Source organism: Hyla sarda, chromosome 5, assembly GCF_029499605.1.
Source record: "Hyla sarda isolate aHylSar1 chromosome 5, aHylSar1.hap1, whole genome shotgun sequence".
Classification (NCBI taxonomy): Eukaryota; Metazoa; Chordata; class Amphibia; order Anura; family Hylidae; genus Hyla; species Hyla sarda.
In genome coordinates, this window is record NC_079193.1 from 55,922,578 (window position 1) to 55,939,831 (window position 17,254).

At 42.5% G+C, this 17,254-nt stretch overlaps 1 protein-coding gene across 4 annotated transcripts in view; it reads right to left on the reverse strand.

Annotated features, from left to right (window-relative positions):
* The window catches only part of ZMYND11 (zinc finger MYND-type containing 11), an 89,494-nt gene that overhangs the window by 45,866 nt on the left and 26,374 nt on the right, over window positions 1–17,254 (reverse strand). For all 4 annotated transcript variants that reach the window (XM_056519544.1, XM_056519541.1, XM_056519543.1 and 1 more), the window contains exon 3: window positions 7,456–7,615. In XM_056519544.1, coding sequence (XP_056375519.1) covers window positions 7,456–7,615 — 160 coding nt within the window. The remainder of the gene's footprint in view (window positions 1–7,455; window positions 7,616–17,254) is intronic.

The following is a 17,254-nucleotide window of genomic DNA, read 5'->3' on the forward strand; positions in this document are numbered from 1 at the left end:
GCGATGTTAACTAATCTACAGATGACTGCTGGGGTTCTAAGTAGCAGGACAACCTGTAATCAGAATGCCGATGAGTACACCTTTCTGAAAAGGTCTGGGGGATCTATCACAGCATGACAAGAAATATTGCTATTCAGAAGGAAGCCCCAAGACAGCTATTTGGGAGTTACCCTGGAGGAAAGCAAAAGTCTTCAGATCATCTGGTGCCAAAAAGTTATACAGATTTGTAAATTACTTTTATTAAAAAATCTCAATCCTTCCACAATCCTTAGCTCCTGTATGCTCCAGAGGAAGTTGTGTAGTTCTTTCCAGTCAGACCACAGTGCTCTCTGCTGACACCTCTGTCTGTGTCAGGAACTGTCCAGAGCAGGAGAGGTTTGCTATGGGCATTTGCTCCTGTTCTGGAGCAGGTTAACATTTAAAGGGGTACTCCAGTGGAAAACTTTTTTTTATTTTTTATCAACTGGTGCCAGAAAGTTAAACAGATTTGTAAATTACTTCTATTAAAAAATCTTAAACTTTTCAGTACTTATTAGCTGCAGAATTCTACAGAGGAAATTCTTTTCTTTTTGGAACACAGAGCTCTCTGCTGAATCACGAGCACAGTGCTCTCTGCTGACATCTCTGTCCAGAGAAGAAGAAAATCCCCATAGCAAACATATGCTGCTCTGGACAGTTCCTAAAATGGACAGAGATGTCAGCAGAGAGCACTGTGGTCATGATGTCAGCAGAGAGCTCTGTGTTCCAAAAAGAAAAGAATTTCCTCTGTATTATTCAGCAGATAATAAGTACTGGAAGGATTAAGATTTTTTAATAGAAGTAATCTACAAATCTGTTTAACTTTCTGGCACCAGTTGATTTAAAAAAAAAAAAAAAGTTTTCCACCGGAGTACCCCTTTAAAACATTTTCCCCAATCCTTCTTCGGTCCCAGTTTGGACCACATTGTACTGTGTTTTCACTCATAGGACTGACTGTCAGTAAAATAGTAATTACATTATGGCCCACTTACATGTGGAGGCACTGACGACAGACGACACTTGCTGCTTTAGGCAGTGGCAAGTCCAGGTGCAGCCCGAAATTATTGGTGAGTAGTGAGTGCCACTAAAGGGAACACACGGGGCAGCCACAGTGCCAGCGCCACCAGTTTCCTCCCGGGGGCCTGGGGCTTTCTCCTGAATAGCACAGTCTCAATTCATAAGAGAGCCCTTATGGCAGTGTTTCTAAATCAAGGTGCCTCCAGCTGTTGTAAAACTACAACTCCCAGCAAGGCTGGACAGGCTTGGGCTGTTCAGGCATGCTGAGAGTTTACAAAAGCTGGAGGCACCCTTGTTGGGAAACAGTGACTTGTGTTAACAAAATGTTTGCTCTCATCTGATGTAAATCTGCTCCATCAGTCGCGCCATTCACCAGACAAGCTCCAGTCGCTATTAATACAACTATTGTAGTGGTTTACTGCAGTCGGCTGATGTAATGATGTCTATGCAATTATGGGAACCATTTTTTGCTGTTGGGATGCCCTTCCAGAATATCATACAATAACAAAAATAAAACACATCAACGGCTTACCTGATAGAGACAGAAAAAATACGTAAAAGGTTTAATGGGGAATGGACATGTTTAACACACACAGACATGATGAGATTCATTCATAACCTTTTTATTTATACAACCACAATAATATATATATATACATACCCAAGAAGGAGCAGCACACCTTTACATGTGGGAACTATCGGTACAAATCCCTGGTCCCGGGATAACGGTAGGTATATTCAAAGAAGACCGCAGCACTCCAAGGTAAAGTGAAAACTTGGATAGCGTTTATTCCATCTAGTTCAGAGGCAACGTTTCAGCTGCGTACCTGCAGTCTTCTTCAAGCCAAAAAAGGCTGCAGGTACGCTTGAAAAAGGCTGCAGGTACGCTTGAAAAAGGCTGCAGGTACGCTTGAAAAAGGCTGCAGGTACGCTTGAAAAAGGCTGCAGGTACGCTTGAAAAATTCTGCAGCTGGTACGCAGATGAAACGTTGCCCTTGAACTAGATGGAATAAACGCTATCCAAGTTTTCACTTTACCTTGGAGTGCTGCGGTCTTCTTTGAATATATAATTTTTTTTTCCTATATACATCCATAGAAAAGAAAAAGGGATTATGAAAGGGTGAGATGATTTTGTACCCATTCATTCACAAGGATCTTGTGAATTATTTGGCTGCTGTATTACAGCTCTATATAAAAGAAAAAATTGGAGCTGTAATAGGACACCCAAATAGTCCTTCAAGGGAACCTGTCATAAGATTAATGCTGCCCGAACCACACAGCAGCATTTTAGAGAAATAACAGAACAACGACTGGAAACAGGCCTTCAAGTCAAGTCAGCCAAAGGCTGTCTGGGCATGCTGGGAGTACTAGTTGTGCGACAGATGGAGGGACACTAACTTAAATCCTAGGGTCCTGAAAATGTGGTGCATGCCCCCCTCCCCCCCCCCCAGAGAGTACATATTAAGTCTCTACATCACTGTTTCCCAACCATGGTGCCTCCAGCTGTTGCAAAACTACAACTCCCTGGATGCTCGGACATGCTGGAAGATGTCGTTTTGCAACAGCTGGAGGCACCCCAGTTTGGAAACCCTGCTCCAAATCCTTGGGGTACTTAGTTGTAATATATTTCAGTGGGTGGCCGGGGGGGGGGGGGCTTGTAAACATTGTTCTCATACACACTAAAGCTGGGTAATATTTAAGCCAAAAACAGGAGCGGAACCAACACAGAGAAAAACTGTAATGGTCAGACTTGCACCTTTTTGGTGTTTTGGCCCCACTCTGGGTCTTGGTTAAAAGATACTAACAAATACTGATCCCAGGCTTACACATATTAATGGTTAAACATCACTATGTTGCAAGTAGTATGAATGTCTCCTCTACTGGTCCCCCTCCCTAATGCTGCCTTATCGAAATACCCTCCCCAAAAAAACATACTTACCATATTACCCACCACCCAGCGCTGGGTTCCAGACACCATCTTTCTATCCCTACCTGCACTGGAAGGACTAGTAGCATCTAAATAATGGCCACTACCAATCAATGAGGGGGACAAGAGCACGAAGGTCCAATGCTCTCACCCTATTATGAAGAGATTACATTTGTGCCAATGCTTGGTAAAAAGGAATCTACACATTAAAAGGGGTATTCCGGCTTTATACATCTTATCGCCTATCCAAAGGCCATGCCTCCTCCATTCATGTCTATGGGAGGCTGCATGACGGCCGTCACGCCCCCTCCCACAGACATGAATGGAGGGGCGTGGTTTCACTAAAGGGTGTGGCCGTGGCGTCACGTCCCCGTCTCGGAGGCACAGAATGCCGGGGGCTGCACTTAGATTACGGGGGTCCACAGCAGCGGGACCCCTGCGATCATACATCTTATGCCCTATCCTTTGGATAGTGATAAGATGTATAAAGACGGAATACCCCTTTAACTGATTTGTATAATGCAGATTGTTAACAAAAGTGCATGCTGCATTCAAAAGTAAAAAATACAACACTATGTACTGTATCAAGCGCTGCATGCAGAAAAACGAATATATCATTCAGCACCATGATACATGAATGGATGAGCTATAGTTCTGCAAAAGTGACTTATGTGTATATAGAATATATGCAAGCATATATAAAACCATGGAATGATTACGCTTCCAACTGGCTTTAGAGTTTAACCCCTTAAGGACCGGGGGGTTTTCCGTTTTTGCACTTTCGTTTTTTGCTCCTTACCTTTAAAAAAATCATAACTCTTTCAATTTTGCACCTAAAAATCCATATTATGGCTTATTTTTTGCGCCACCAATTCTACTTTGTAATGACATCAGTCATTTTACCCAAAAATGGCGAAACAGGAAAAAAAATTATTGTGAGACAAAATTGAAAAGAAAACGCCATTTTGTAACTTTTGGGGGCTTCTGTTTCTACGCAGTACATTTTTCGGTAAAAATGACACCACACGGTCCATACGATTAAAATGATTCCCTACTTATATAGGTTTGATTTTGTCGTACTGTAAAAAAAAAAAATCATAACTACATGCAGGAAAATTTATACGTTAAAAATTGTGATCTTCTGACCCCTATAACTTTTTAATTTTTCTGCATACGGGGTGGTATGAGGACTCATTTTTTGCGCTGTGATCTGAAGTTTTTAGCGGTACCATTTTTGCATTGACCAGACTTTTTGATTGCTTTTTATTAATTTTTTCATGATATAAAAAGTGACCAAAAAGAGGTGCCACCTCCTCCTATCCCCTGGATGTTGCCGAACTACAACTCCCAGCATGCCTGGACAGTCTGGACATGCTTGTAGTTGTAGTTTTGCAACATATGGAGGGCATAGCGGTCTCCAAACTGTGGTTCCCCAGTTGTTGCATAACTACAACTCCTAGCATGCCTTTTGGCTGTCAGTGCATGCTGGGAGTTGTAGTTTTGCAACAGCTGTAGGCACACTGGTTGGGAAACACTGAGCTAGAGTCTGTTTCCTAACTCAGTGATTCCAACCTGTGTGCCTCCAGCTGTTGCAAAACTACAACTCCCAGAATGCACTGACAGACCGTACATGCTGGGAGTTGTAGTTTTGCAACAGCTGGAGGCACACAGCTTGGAATCACTGAGCTGGAGTCTGTTTCTTAACTCAGTGGCTCCCCACTAATGTGCCTACAGCTGTTGCAAAACCACAACTCCCAGCATGTACGGTCTGTCATTCTGGGAGTTGTAGTTTTGCCACAGTTGAAGGTTTGTACAGGGTACATTCACACAAGCGGGGGTTTACAGTGGGTTTCCTTCTACAAGTTTGAGCTGCGGCAAATTTTCGGCCACAGCTCAAACTCCCAGTGGAAAACTCACTGTGAATCCCCGCTTGTGAATGTACCCTTAAAACACTACACAAAATAAAGGGTAAAACACTACATACATACCCTTACACGTCCCCCCCTTCCCCCCCAATAAAAATGAAAAACGTCTCATACGGCAGTGTTTCCTAAACGGAGCCTCCAGCTGTTGCAAAAAAAAACTCCCAGTATTGCCGGACAGCCATTGACTGTCCTGGCAGGCTGGGAGTCTTACAGCAGCTGGGGGCACCCTGTTTGAGGAATGAAATGAACGCAAAAAAAAATAAAACACCCACATGTGACCCCATTTTGGAAACTACACCCCTCACGAAACGTAACAAGGGGTATAGCGAGCCTTAACACCCCATCTTTGATGACATTTTTTTCCCTGAAATGCTGGTGTTACCCCAAATTTTTCATTTTCACAAGGGGTAATAGGAAATAAGCCTCCCAAAATTTGTAACCCCATTTTTTCTGAGTAAGAAAATACCCCATATGTGGATGTGAAGTGATCTGCCGGGACACTACAGAGCTCAGAAGAGAAGGAGCGCCATTGGGCTTTTGGAGAAAGAATTAGGCTGGAATTGAAGGCCATGTGTGTTTACAAAGCCCCCATGGTGCCAGAACAGTGGACCCCCCGCATGTAGAAACATAGAATGTGTCGGCAGATAAGAACCATTTGGCCCATCTAGTCTGAACAATAATCTGAATCCTTTCAATAGTCCCTGGCCCTATCTTATATGTAGGTCCTATCGTAGATGCGGGTCACATGTGGGGGGTCCACAGTTCTGGCACCATGAGGGCTTTGTAAACGCACATGGCCACCATTCCAACCAAATTCTCTCTCCAAAAGCCCAATGGCGCTCATTCTCTTCTGAGCAATGTAGTTCGCCCGCAGACCACTTTATATCCACATATGAGGTATTTCCATACTCAGAAGAAATGGGGTTACAGATTTTTGGGGGCTTTTTCTCCTAGTACCCCTGGTGAAAATTTTAAATTTTGGTTAACACAAGCTTTTTTTATTGAAAATTTTAAATTTTTTTATTTTTACGTCCCACTTTAACAAAAGTTTGTCAATCACCTGTGGTTGACAAGGCTCACTTTACCCCTTGTTATGAATCCTTGAGGGGTGTAGATTCCAAAATAGTGTGCCATGTGTTTTTTTTTTTACTGCTCTAGCATGATGGGGGCTTCCTAAATGCGACATGCCCCCCCGAAAACTATTTCAGCAAAATTCGCTCTCCAAAATGCCATTGTCATTCCTTCCCTTCTGAGCCCTCTAGTGCACTTACAGAGCACTTTACATACACATATGAGGTATCTCCTTACTCGAGAGAAAATGAATTACAAGTTTTGAGGGGCCCTCATATTCACTTCAAAACTTAACTGGTCCCTGAAAAATTCTGATTTTGAAATTTTCGTGAAAAATTGGAATTGCTGCTATACTTTGAAGCCCTCAGATGTCTTCAAAAAGTAAAAACATGTCCACTTTATGATACCAACATAAAGTTAACATATTGTATATGTGAATCAATATGTCATTTATTTGACATGTCCCTTTTCCTTACAAGCAGGGAGCTTCAAAGTTAGAAAAATTCAAATTTTTCCAGAAATTTTTCCAGAAATTTTGGAATTTTAAACCAAGAAATGATGCAAGTATCAACGAAAATTTACCATTCACATAAAGTAGAACATGCCACAAAAAAACTATCTCGGAATCAAATTTAAAAGTAAAAGCATCCCAGAATTATTAATGCATAAAGTGATAGAGGTCAGATTAAAAAAAATGCTCCTGTCCTTAGGGTCATAATGGGCTCACTGGAATTTCTTTTCTTTTTGAATTTCCTTTCTGTCTGACCACAGTGCTCTCTGCTGACACCTCTGTCCATGTCAGGAACCGTTCCTGCTCTGGACAGTTACTTAAATGGACAGAGGTGTCAGCAGAGAGCACTGTGGTCAGACAGAAAAGAAATAAAAAAAGAAAATAACTTTCTGTGGATCATACAGCAGCAGATAAGTACTGGAAGGATTAAGATTGTTTAGTAGAAGTAATTTACAAATCTGTAAAACTTTCTGGCACCAGTTAATAAAATGTTTTTTTTTTTTTTTTTCACGGAGTACCCCTTTAACCTAAGCTGGAGGTGTATGCTTGATGTATAGATGTGTACACGGACTAAAACTGAGATCTGGCCCGACACTGTATTACATTATCAGAAAGCCTGTAATCCATCAGTGTGAGGTCACCCACAGCTTTGCTTGCCAGAGCGGAAGGAATTGCCCTCACGAGACCGCTTATCCAAGGCAAAATACAACCGTACCTAATGGGACCAATTTGAGCTACAGATATGCATGAGGCAATTTCAATGCATTGCCTAATAGATAAACATAGATTCAAAGATGAAGCGCTACTTTAACATGTAGATGTAAAAAAAAAAGGGAAAAAGACAAAAGAAAGCAACACAAACATTATACATGTAATAAATCACACGGGCAAAAGAAGCACATTGATGGCTCTGTACATGCCACTTAAAAATGTGTTTGTCTTCTACACAGAAAGCATTTGATTATATATATAGGATTAATACTTACGGTTTCATCCCCTGGTAACCAGTAACCTTCCTGCTCTATACCAGCCTTAGATCCCTTACATCCGACAGTAAGTGTCTCCACTATCAAGCCATCTTTTACTGCTAGGCTTAGCTGGCGTGTAATTTCCTTCGGGTGCATGCCATGAACACGGGTCATGTACCTGGTGGTTGGCAAATGGGAAATAAGTGTTAACCAAATCTAGAGTAAAAAATAAATAAAAAAGTGACCATGTTGGCCATTAGTGACGAGGTCTCGGCTGCTGATAGCAGCCAGGACTTGCCACCTATGAAGCACACACAGCTCCTGTGCTTGCTTCGTAGTAAAAATGCCCTTTAGGACGTAAATGTACATTCTGTTGCGATAAGTACCAGGGCACCATGACATACACTTACGTCCAATGTCCTATAGAGGTACTCCAGAATGATGTCTCGTCTCTCCATGTGCATGAAGCATTGTGTAGGCGTGAGATCCATGCATTCTCTATGGCAGCGCCAGAAATACATACCGTATATACTCGAGTATTAGCAGTTCCAAATATAAGCCGAGGACCCAAATTTCCCCCCAAAAACCTAGGAAAACTTATTGACTCAAGTATAAGCCTAGGGTGGGAAATACATCATCCTCCCCTCCCCTGTCATCATCCATCATCCCCTACCCCTGTAATCATCCAGACCCCCCTGTCAATATCCCCCCCTTCCATATGACCCCCTGTCATCATCCAGACCCCCCTTTCGTTTTCTTCTCACCTCCCCAATTGTTGCTCTAGTAGCTGCAGGGAGGGTGAGCCGGGCCGTCCATCTTCACTGCAGGGACCATCCAGGGAGGGTGAGCCAGGCCAATTAATCTTCACTGCAGGGACCATCCGCATTTCGGTGGGAGGGTGAGCCGGTACAGGGCGTCCATCTTCACCGGGAGGCCTTCTTCTCTGCTTCGGGCCATCCTCGGACTAGTGATGCTGCATTGACACCACCACGCAGGGAGGTCCGTGTGCAGCAGACATCTGTGTGCAGGGACGCCCCTGACGTCATATGTCTGCCCAGCAAGGACATCCTTGCGCAGCAGCGTCAATGCAGCACCACTAGTCCGAGGATGGCTCAGAGCAGCGAAGAAGGCATCCCGGTGAAGATGGACAGCCCGTATCGGCTCACCATCTCCACCAGAATGCGGATGGTCCCTGCAGTGAAGATGGACGGCCCGGAGCGGAGAAGAGTGCCTCCCGGTTAAGATGGACAGCCCGGCCCACCCCCACCGGTATGCCTAAAGCAATATATATTTTTTTGTTCACTCGAGGGGGGCGTTTTCAGCACGATAAATAGGCTTATACTCGAGTATATATGGTAAGCTCTGTACTAGGGTAACTCTGGCGCTCCCATACACAGTGCATGCCGACATGATGCTTCATGCACAGGGAAAGACGAGGAACCATTCTGGAAATCACATAAGGGCCCAGAGATTAGACCCACCACAATTGTGCAGATTGGGCACCGCTTCCCAACCAGTGTGCCTCCAGCTGTGAGTTGTAGTTTTGCAACAGCTGGAGGCACACTGGTTGGAAAACGCTGAGATAGAGGATATGTTTTAAAGTAAGAGAGTACCCCTTTAAATTACCGGACTTACAGTAAACAGATTTATACACTTTTCTACCTACAATTTTAAATTAAAAGAAAAAGAATGACTTTTCTTTTTTTTTTTTTACTTGAATACATGTTTACTGTAGTAAAGTCACACACTGTGTGACACAAAATGGGAATTATAACTTATCGATAATTCTGTTTTTGAATTATCACATCAGCACCACACATGAGATTGCCCCCAATGATCCTAAAGGAACCGGAAGCGCAAAGAGGTTGAAAGGCCCCTCCCCAGACAACCCCTCAGAGTTTACAAATTACTAAGAAGCATATATATATAAACAAAACATACGTATACAACTTAGGGAGGGATTAAAGGGTGCTGATGTGATGATTCAAGAAAACAGAATTATCGGCAAGTTATAATTCCCATTTTTCACCTCATCATCACATCAGCACCACACCAGTCATACCAGATAAACGATGTATAGGGAGGGACACCAGCTTGCAGCAATTTCCATCCAAATGCCAAATCCGGAGACGAGGCTACATTCAGTTTGTAATGTTTAAAGAAGGTGTGAGGGGTTGACCAAGTCACTGCCCTGCAAATCTGCTCTAATGAGGCAGAAGACTTCTCAGACCAGGAGATCGCCATCACTCTGGTTGAATGAGCCTTGAGATGTTCCCGAACTTGTCTTCCTGATCTTCTATAAGTTTCAGAAATAGTTGATGTCACCCATCTGGCAATTGAGGCTTTAGAAGCTTTTTTTCCCCTTTGTTAGGGCCCTGGAACTGAACAAATAGTTTTAAAGGGGTTATCCAGGAAAAAATCTTATTTATATATATATATATATATATATATATATATATATATGTATGAACTGGCTCCAGAAAGTTAAACAGATTTTTAAATTACTTCTATAAAATTTTTATCCTTTCAGTACTTATGAGCTGCTGAAGTTGAGTTGTTCTTTGCTGTCTAAGTGCTCTCTGATGACACCTGTCTTGGGAACTGTCCAGAGTAGAAGCGAATCCCCATAGCAAACCTCTTCTACTCCGTGCAGTGCCAGAGACAAGCAGAGATGTCAGCAGAGAGCACTGTTGCCAGACAGAAAAGAACAACTCAATTTCAGCAGCTGATAATTATTGGAAGGATTAAGATTTTTTAATAGAAGTAATTTACAAATCTGTTTCTGGAGCCAGTTGAATTATAACAAAAAAAAAAGTTTTTTCCTGGAATACCCCTTTAAGTCTTTTCTCCAATCTTTGGTTTGCTGTATGTAAAGGAGAATAGTTCTTCTCACGTCCAAGGAGTGAAAAACTTCCCGTTTTTTGGGAGAATTACAAAAGGTAGGTAGAATGATGTCTTGGGATCTGTGAAAGTCTGATACCACTTTCGGTAAGAAAGCTGGATTTAGTTTCAGAATAATTCTGTCTACAAGTATAGTTAAATAAGGTTCTTCAAAAGATAACGCTTGAATCTCACTCACCGCTCTTGCTGACGTGATGGCTGTCAAGAAGACCGCTTTCCAGGTAAGGAATTTCAAGGAAGATTTTAGAAGTGGTTCAAAGGGTTCTTTAGTAAGACTTGTAAGGACTAAATTTAGATCCCAAGGTGGCGAGAGGTTAGTTATTCTGGGTTTTAATCTTGCCACCGCATTAAAGAATCTCTTTATCCATTTATGGTCTGCAATACCTGAGCCAAAAAACATCCCAGGGCTGCTGTTTGCACTTTTAATGTACTGATGGATAAACCTTTGTCAAGTCCGTCTTGAAGAAAATTAAGGATTTGAGAGATATAAGGGTTCAAGGCATCCGGAGGACAGGAGCCGCACCAAGAGGCAAATTTCTTCCATTGCTTCCAATAAATGGCAGAGGTTGTAGATTTTTTGTTTATAACAGGGTATTGATGACTTTATGTGAGAGACCTTTCTGACTTAGGATTGACCGCTCAAAAGCCAGGCTGTCAGCTGCAGATTTGTTAGACCCTTGAAGAATAGAGGGCCCTGCAACAGGAGATCTTCTCTTAGGGGAAGAAGATAAGGATGATCCACCGACAGGTGTTGAACAAAGGTGAACCACCCCCTTTTGGGCTATTTGGAGCTATGAATATGACTTTGGATTTCTTCATAAGAATTTTCTGCAGAGTCTTGCTGATCAGAGAGAATGGAGGAAATGCTTAAGCTGTCTTGAAGTTCCAACTTTGTTGAAGAACATCTACTCCATCTGGGAGGTCGTCTGGAAATAGGGAAAAAAATTGTTTACCCTCCGATTTTTCCGAGTGGCGAAAAGATCCACTTCTGGTAACCCCCCACTTCAAGACCAGCTCCTGAAATACTTGAGGATTGAGTTCCCATTCTCCTGGACTGATCTGGTGGTGGCTTAGGTAATCTGCCTGAACATTTTCGCTTCCCTTGAGATGTATAGCAGAAATTGACAATATCCTGTCTTCCGCCCCAAAAAATATTTTTTCTGTCAGCGCCTGCAGTAATCTGTGTCTTGTTCACCTTTGGTGGTTTAAAAAAGCTACAGTGGTAGCATTGTTGGTGTAAATCTTCACATGATGTCTCTGAATGAGAGGTTCTGATGCCTTCAAAGCTTTGAACACAGCTTTCAGTTTCCGAAAATTGGAAGAAAGACGGTGAGTTTCCTCTGACCAGATGCCTTGGATATCAGGAACAGAAAAGGGGAAAAAAGATCCTCAATAGGCGCAATGGACAGCAGTGAAGGAGAATTCAATGGTCAGCCATCATTAATATAAAGATATTTATTGAGCACACAATGGCAACGCGTTTCTTGCCCGGATCGGGCACTTCCTCAGGCACATTTGCCTGAGGAAGTGCCCGATCCGGGCAAGAAACGCGTTGCCATTGTGTGCTCAATAAATATCTTTATATTAATGATGGATGACCATTGAATTCTCCTTCACTGCTGTCCATTGCGCCTATTGAGGATCTTTTTTCCCCTTTTCTGTTCCTGATATCTCTGCAAGCCGGCCAGCCACGCTGATACCGGAGGATCCAGGCTGCATTCAGCACACTGCATCATCACTCGAGCTCATCTAGGTGTTGTGCCCATAGCGCAACACCATCTGGTAAGTGGAATACCAACCCCTTCCCTTACCCCAAAGTTTTTGAAGTATTACACTAGGGGCGCATGTCCTTTTTTCTTTTTGTCTCAGATGCCTTGGAGAAAAAGATCTTGAACATGTGCTCCCCAACCTTTTAGGCTGGCATCCGTCATGACTGTGACTGATGGTAGAGAAATCCAAGATACTCCCCTTCTTTATAGTTTGATTTTTCATCCTCCGTTTGAGGGATTTCTTGACAGTCAGAGGAATCCTCATCTTCATTTCCAGAGAACACTGAGAACGACCCCAGACTTTGTGAATTTGTTTTTGAAGAATTCTGGAATGTCTTTGGCTCCATGGGACAGCTGGAATGCACAAGGTCATGGAACCTAACAGGGACATTGCATTTCTGATGGTAATGTCCGATTGATAGAAGGTTTTGATTTTCTGAATCAGCGATGAGACTTGTCCTCTTGGCAGGAAGGTCATTTATTTGCTCATGTCCAACACCATTCCTAAAAACGTTTTTTGTCTTGAAGGAAGGAGATTCGACTTCTGGAAGTTTACGATCCAGCCTAAATTCTGTAGAGCGAAAATTGTTAGATTGACATGCTGGGACAGTAGCTCTTTGGACTGAGCAATGACCAGAAGATCGTCCAGATATGGAATAATTAATATTCCTTTTTATCTCTAAAAGGCCACTACTTCTATTAACACTTTGGTAAAGATCCTCAGGGCCGAGAATATCCCGAACAGTAGTGCCTTGAATTGATAGTGGAAGGTTAGATGGTTTTGGGTTACAGCAAATCTCAGCAATATTTGATGATTTGGAAAAATGGGTATGTGAAAATATGCATCCCTTAAATCTATTGTTACCATCCAGGCATTCTGAGGTATTAAAGGAACAGCTGTTTTGAGTGTTTCCATCTTGAAGCGTTTGTAAGTTATATAACGGTTCAGGTGATTTAGGTTTATTATGGTCCAGAAAGAACCAATTGGTTTGGGTACAAGAAAAAGGCAAGAATAGTGGCCCTGTTCTTGTTCCTTCAAGGCGACAGGAATGATTGCTCCAAGAGCTAGTAGATCCGGAACCCCCTGAAATAACCGTTTGTTCAGGCAATCGGAACTAGATTTGTTGTGCGAAATGTTTGTGGTGGAGGAGAGACAAACTCTATCTTGAACCTGTGTTTGATAGAATTTACAATAAAGTCACTGTCACTGTTTTTTTTCAGAAGCGTTAGGGTTGAGCAAGAACTCTCGCCCCTTACCTCCTTTAGGGTAACTCCACCTTCCGGACTTTCCTCTCTGTTTATTCTTGTATGGAAGAAAATTCTTTTTTGGCTTTGTACCTATCTCTTCAGGGAATTTTTTCTTGTTGTGTGCTTCTTGCTGCTAAATATTATCTAAGACAGAGCCAAACACTAATTTACCTTAGTGAATAGAACGTAGAACATAGTTTTGTTTTTGAAACTGAATCACCCTGCCAATTCTTCAACCACAGGGCTCTTCTGGCAGAGTTGAATTTGGCCGCCATCCTTACTGACTCAGCTGATATGTCAACCAAAAAAGGCAGTAGCAAGCTTTAACATGGGAATGGAAGAAAGTAAATGATTTCTAGGTATTTTATTTTCAATATGGTTTTCTAGTTGTCCCAACCATAAAAACAGAGATCTTGCAATGCTTGTGGCTGCTATATTAGGGTTTAAAAGTGCAGAAGAGGCATCCCAGTTTTAGTGAAGTAATCCCTCCATCTTCCCGTCCATAGGCTCCTTTAATTGTGAAGCATCCTCAAATGGAAGGGATTTCTTTTGGACTACTTTAGCCACTTGAATATCTATTTTAGGGGCTTCATTCCACAAATCCGTGGATGGGAACCTTGCTCTAAATTCTTTAGCGATCATAAGTCTTCTATCAGGATCTTTCCATTCATCCAAGATTAGACTTTTAAGGTTCTCATGAATAGTGAACACATTTTGTTTTTTAGGCTTTATACCTGGAAACATCTTATCTTGTACTGAAAGGGTAACCGGGGGATCCTCTATATTCACACTACTTTTTACTGCAACCAAAAGGATATCTGTATCTTCAGCCTAGAAAAAGATCTTTTATTTTCTAATTTTTTGGAAGTAGAGGGAACATCTTCTTTTGAATCCAAGTTAGAAGACAAAACATTCACTTCAGAATCTGAATCTGAGTCCACATGAATAGTTTGCTTATATTTTTTAGCAGGAGGAGGATCACAAGTAATTGACGTAGGCAGGGCAGCTGCCACAGAGGCCTGGACCTGTTGACTGATCATAGAGCTCAATTCGTCCAAAAAGGACAGAGTCTCCTGCTGAACAATCCTGGCCGTGTAAGAATTGCATAGGGGTTTCAGGTGCCCTTCAGGTAACTTCTCAAAACATACAGCAACTTCTTAGGCTTGGCTTTAGAAGGTTTTTTCGGGGTCTCCTTGTCTCCCTGGAAGGAGAGAAGGAACACCCACGAATAAAGAAAAAAAAACACATCCTTAAAGGGGTTATTCACCATAAGGTGATTTTAGTACGTACCTGGCAGACAGTAATGGACATGCTTAGGAAGGATCTGCGCTTGTCTTGGGCTAAATGGCTATGCTGTGAGATTACCATAACACTGTGGCTAGCTTTCTGTGAACTTGTATTTCCTGTTTTCAGTTTTCTTGTTTGCCTACAAATCCCATGATTCCATTTTCCTCCTTCCCACACATCAGCCACCCCACCCATTGAAACATAAATGAGCTGCAGACCTGTGGTTTTCAATCAGAGTGCCTCCAGCTGTTGCATTACTAGCAGATTGCTCTCTCCACCCATTGAAGCAGACAGGCTCCCTGTCATCAGCTGACTAGTGAGTCAGGTCTCGACCGCATTGCAAGCTGGGAAAAATCCGAGACAGCAGTCATTTTGTATGCTGGTAAAAATAAATATTGGGATGAAAATCACATAAGAATTGTGAGAAAACAGTCACACACAGGTACAGACACTATATTATGAACTACACTAACTTTACAGCCCCTGTAGCATAGTCAGATAAAAAAAATTCCCGGAATACCCCTTTAAGTAAATGAAACCCCAAGGGGTCAGATACTTACTGGGCTGATAGACTTCCCCTGCTCCACAGAATCAGAGCGGATTGAAGCAGCAACCTCCATTCGGGGGAATAGACAGTAAGGAAATGGAGGTCTTACCTTTATATAGCCCAGATGATTTGAATTTGGCACCTTTCCTGCGGCGTCCGCGTGCAGCTTCGCCCCCACCACTTGCGCAGACGGCACTTCCGGTCCCCGGCAATCCCAGCATCCCATGCGCAGCATAACCTCACACGCAGGCACCGGAACCGCGGGAGACCAGAAAAGACCAGGGGGGACACACGCGTGCCCAAGAGGTCCTGCACAAAATTTCTCCCTGCCGGATTAACTCCCTAAGTGTGGAACTAGAGAGTCCGGAGAGGCATGCCATGAGGAGCTCACGACCCAGAGCGATATATACAGAGGGGGAATCCCAGGGAGCTGACCTCCACCGCCTGGCTTGGTCCAACAACGATCCTGCTACCAGCCCCAGGACCAGGAGGTAAAACCTCAATGCTTCCCAAAGGAACAGCAAACACTGGGGGGTTGTCTGGGGAGGGGCCATTTAACCTCTTTGTGCCTCCTGTTCCTTTAGGATCATTGGGGGCAATCTCATGTGTGGTGCTGATGTGATGATGAGGTGAAAAAAGTAGTTTTAGGTGCACAGAAATCTCCCTCTGAAGAATTCCAGAAGAAAGAAAATGAAAGCTATGACATGTATAATATATTACTATACTGGAGAGGTCCGGTGAGAGCTATATACCACTCACAGGGAAATACTTTCCAAGCAGCTTTTAGCAAATAGAATTTTACTTTAATGAACCTCCTTTCATCTACCAACAAATATTTCAATTATGAGGTTGAAACGGTGCCCTAGTGTAAAATGTAATCAATAAGCAATAAATTACTATCACAGGGGATGGCGGAATGCCAAGCGCTCAGTCACTTCACAGCCTGGAGACTATGGGAATAAAGGCATTGAATGAAGGGTAATGTCAGGGATTCAGGCACAAGGTCTCCAGCCTAATGGCAGCTTTGTCAGTAATATTAGAAAATGCTGTAAAATCCCATTCCTCCAATATAGAATTATGGGAAACAACTCTTTCTATATCATTGGAAATAACCTCTCTGCCAGGAATAAGAGGCTACAATTCCACTTTTATAACATATCCAATCACTAAGCCATGAACTATAGCATTATACACGTATAGGTATTAAAGTAAAAAAAAATAATAAAAAAATAAAATAAAAACTTTTGACATGTCACAGAGATATTTAATAAAAAGAGTTACAATGAGACTGCACCACTTCACATAGCCATGTTAGATGCACGGACCGACCAGGTGGAAAGAAATCCCAGCAGACTTTGAAACGTATGAACAGAATACGTCCACCATTCGCTTCAAGAATTAGAGAGTTAATTTCAGCAAAAACATACAATAGCAACGTTTCGACCGTTTCGATATACTTTCACAATCACATTCTACCAAAGTAGATACTGGACGTATTCTGGTTAAACATTTGGATGTCACAGAGACATGTCTAAAGTTATTTCCAGTTATGGTCTTAGTGCTGAGACCACCACCAATCATTTGAATGAGCAGGGAGAAGCATGCAGTAGCCATAGACTTATTATGGGGCCGAGGTGTGAAGTGCATAACCATAGCCATTTGCCTCTTAGCCCTTGATAAAGCCACAGCCTGTGGCGAAACGTCGGGCGGGCGGGCAATGTGTTAGATTTTTAATTGTCTCACACCATAGATTGTGGACTGCTGCCACAATCTATCTTTTCAATTCACTTAATATAGCATGCAGTGTCATGCCAATCAATGCATTATGGATCAATATGTGTGAGGTTATTTTAATCTTGGCTCATTAAACGTTAAGTTTTATATTGGGTGGGAAATTTAGGGTCTTAGTGACCGCTTAGCGGTCAAATGTTAATAATATTGGATTTACCCTCCACTCATAGGTCCCCCTTGTTGCAAGTGCATAACCAAGCACTTCTCCCCTCTCATTCTAATGGTTGTGGGGATCTCAACACTGAGACTATTTTACGCAGCTGACATAACTCAC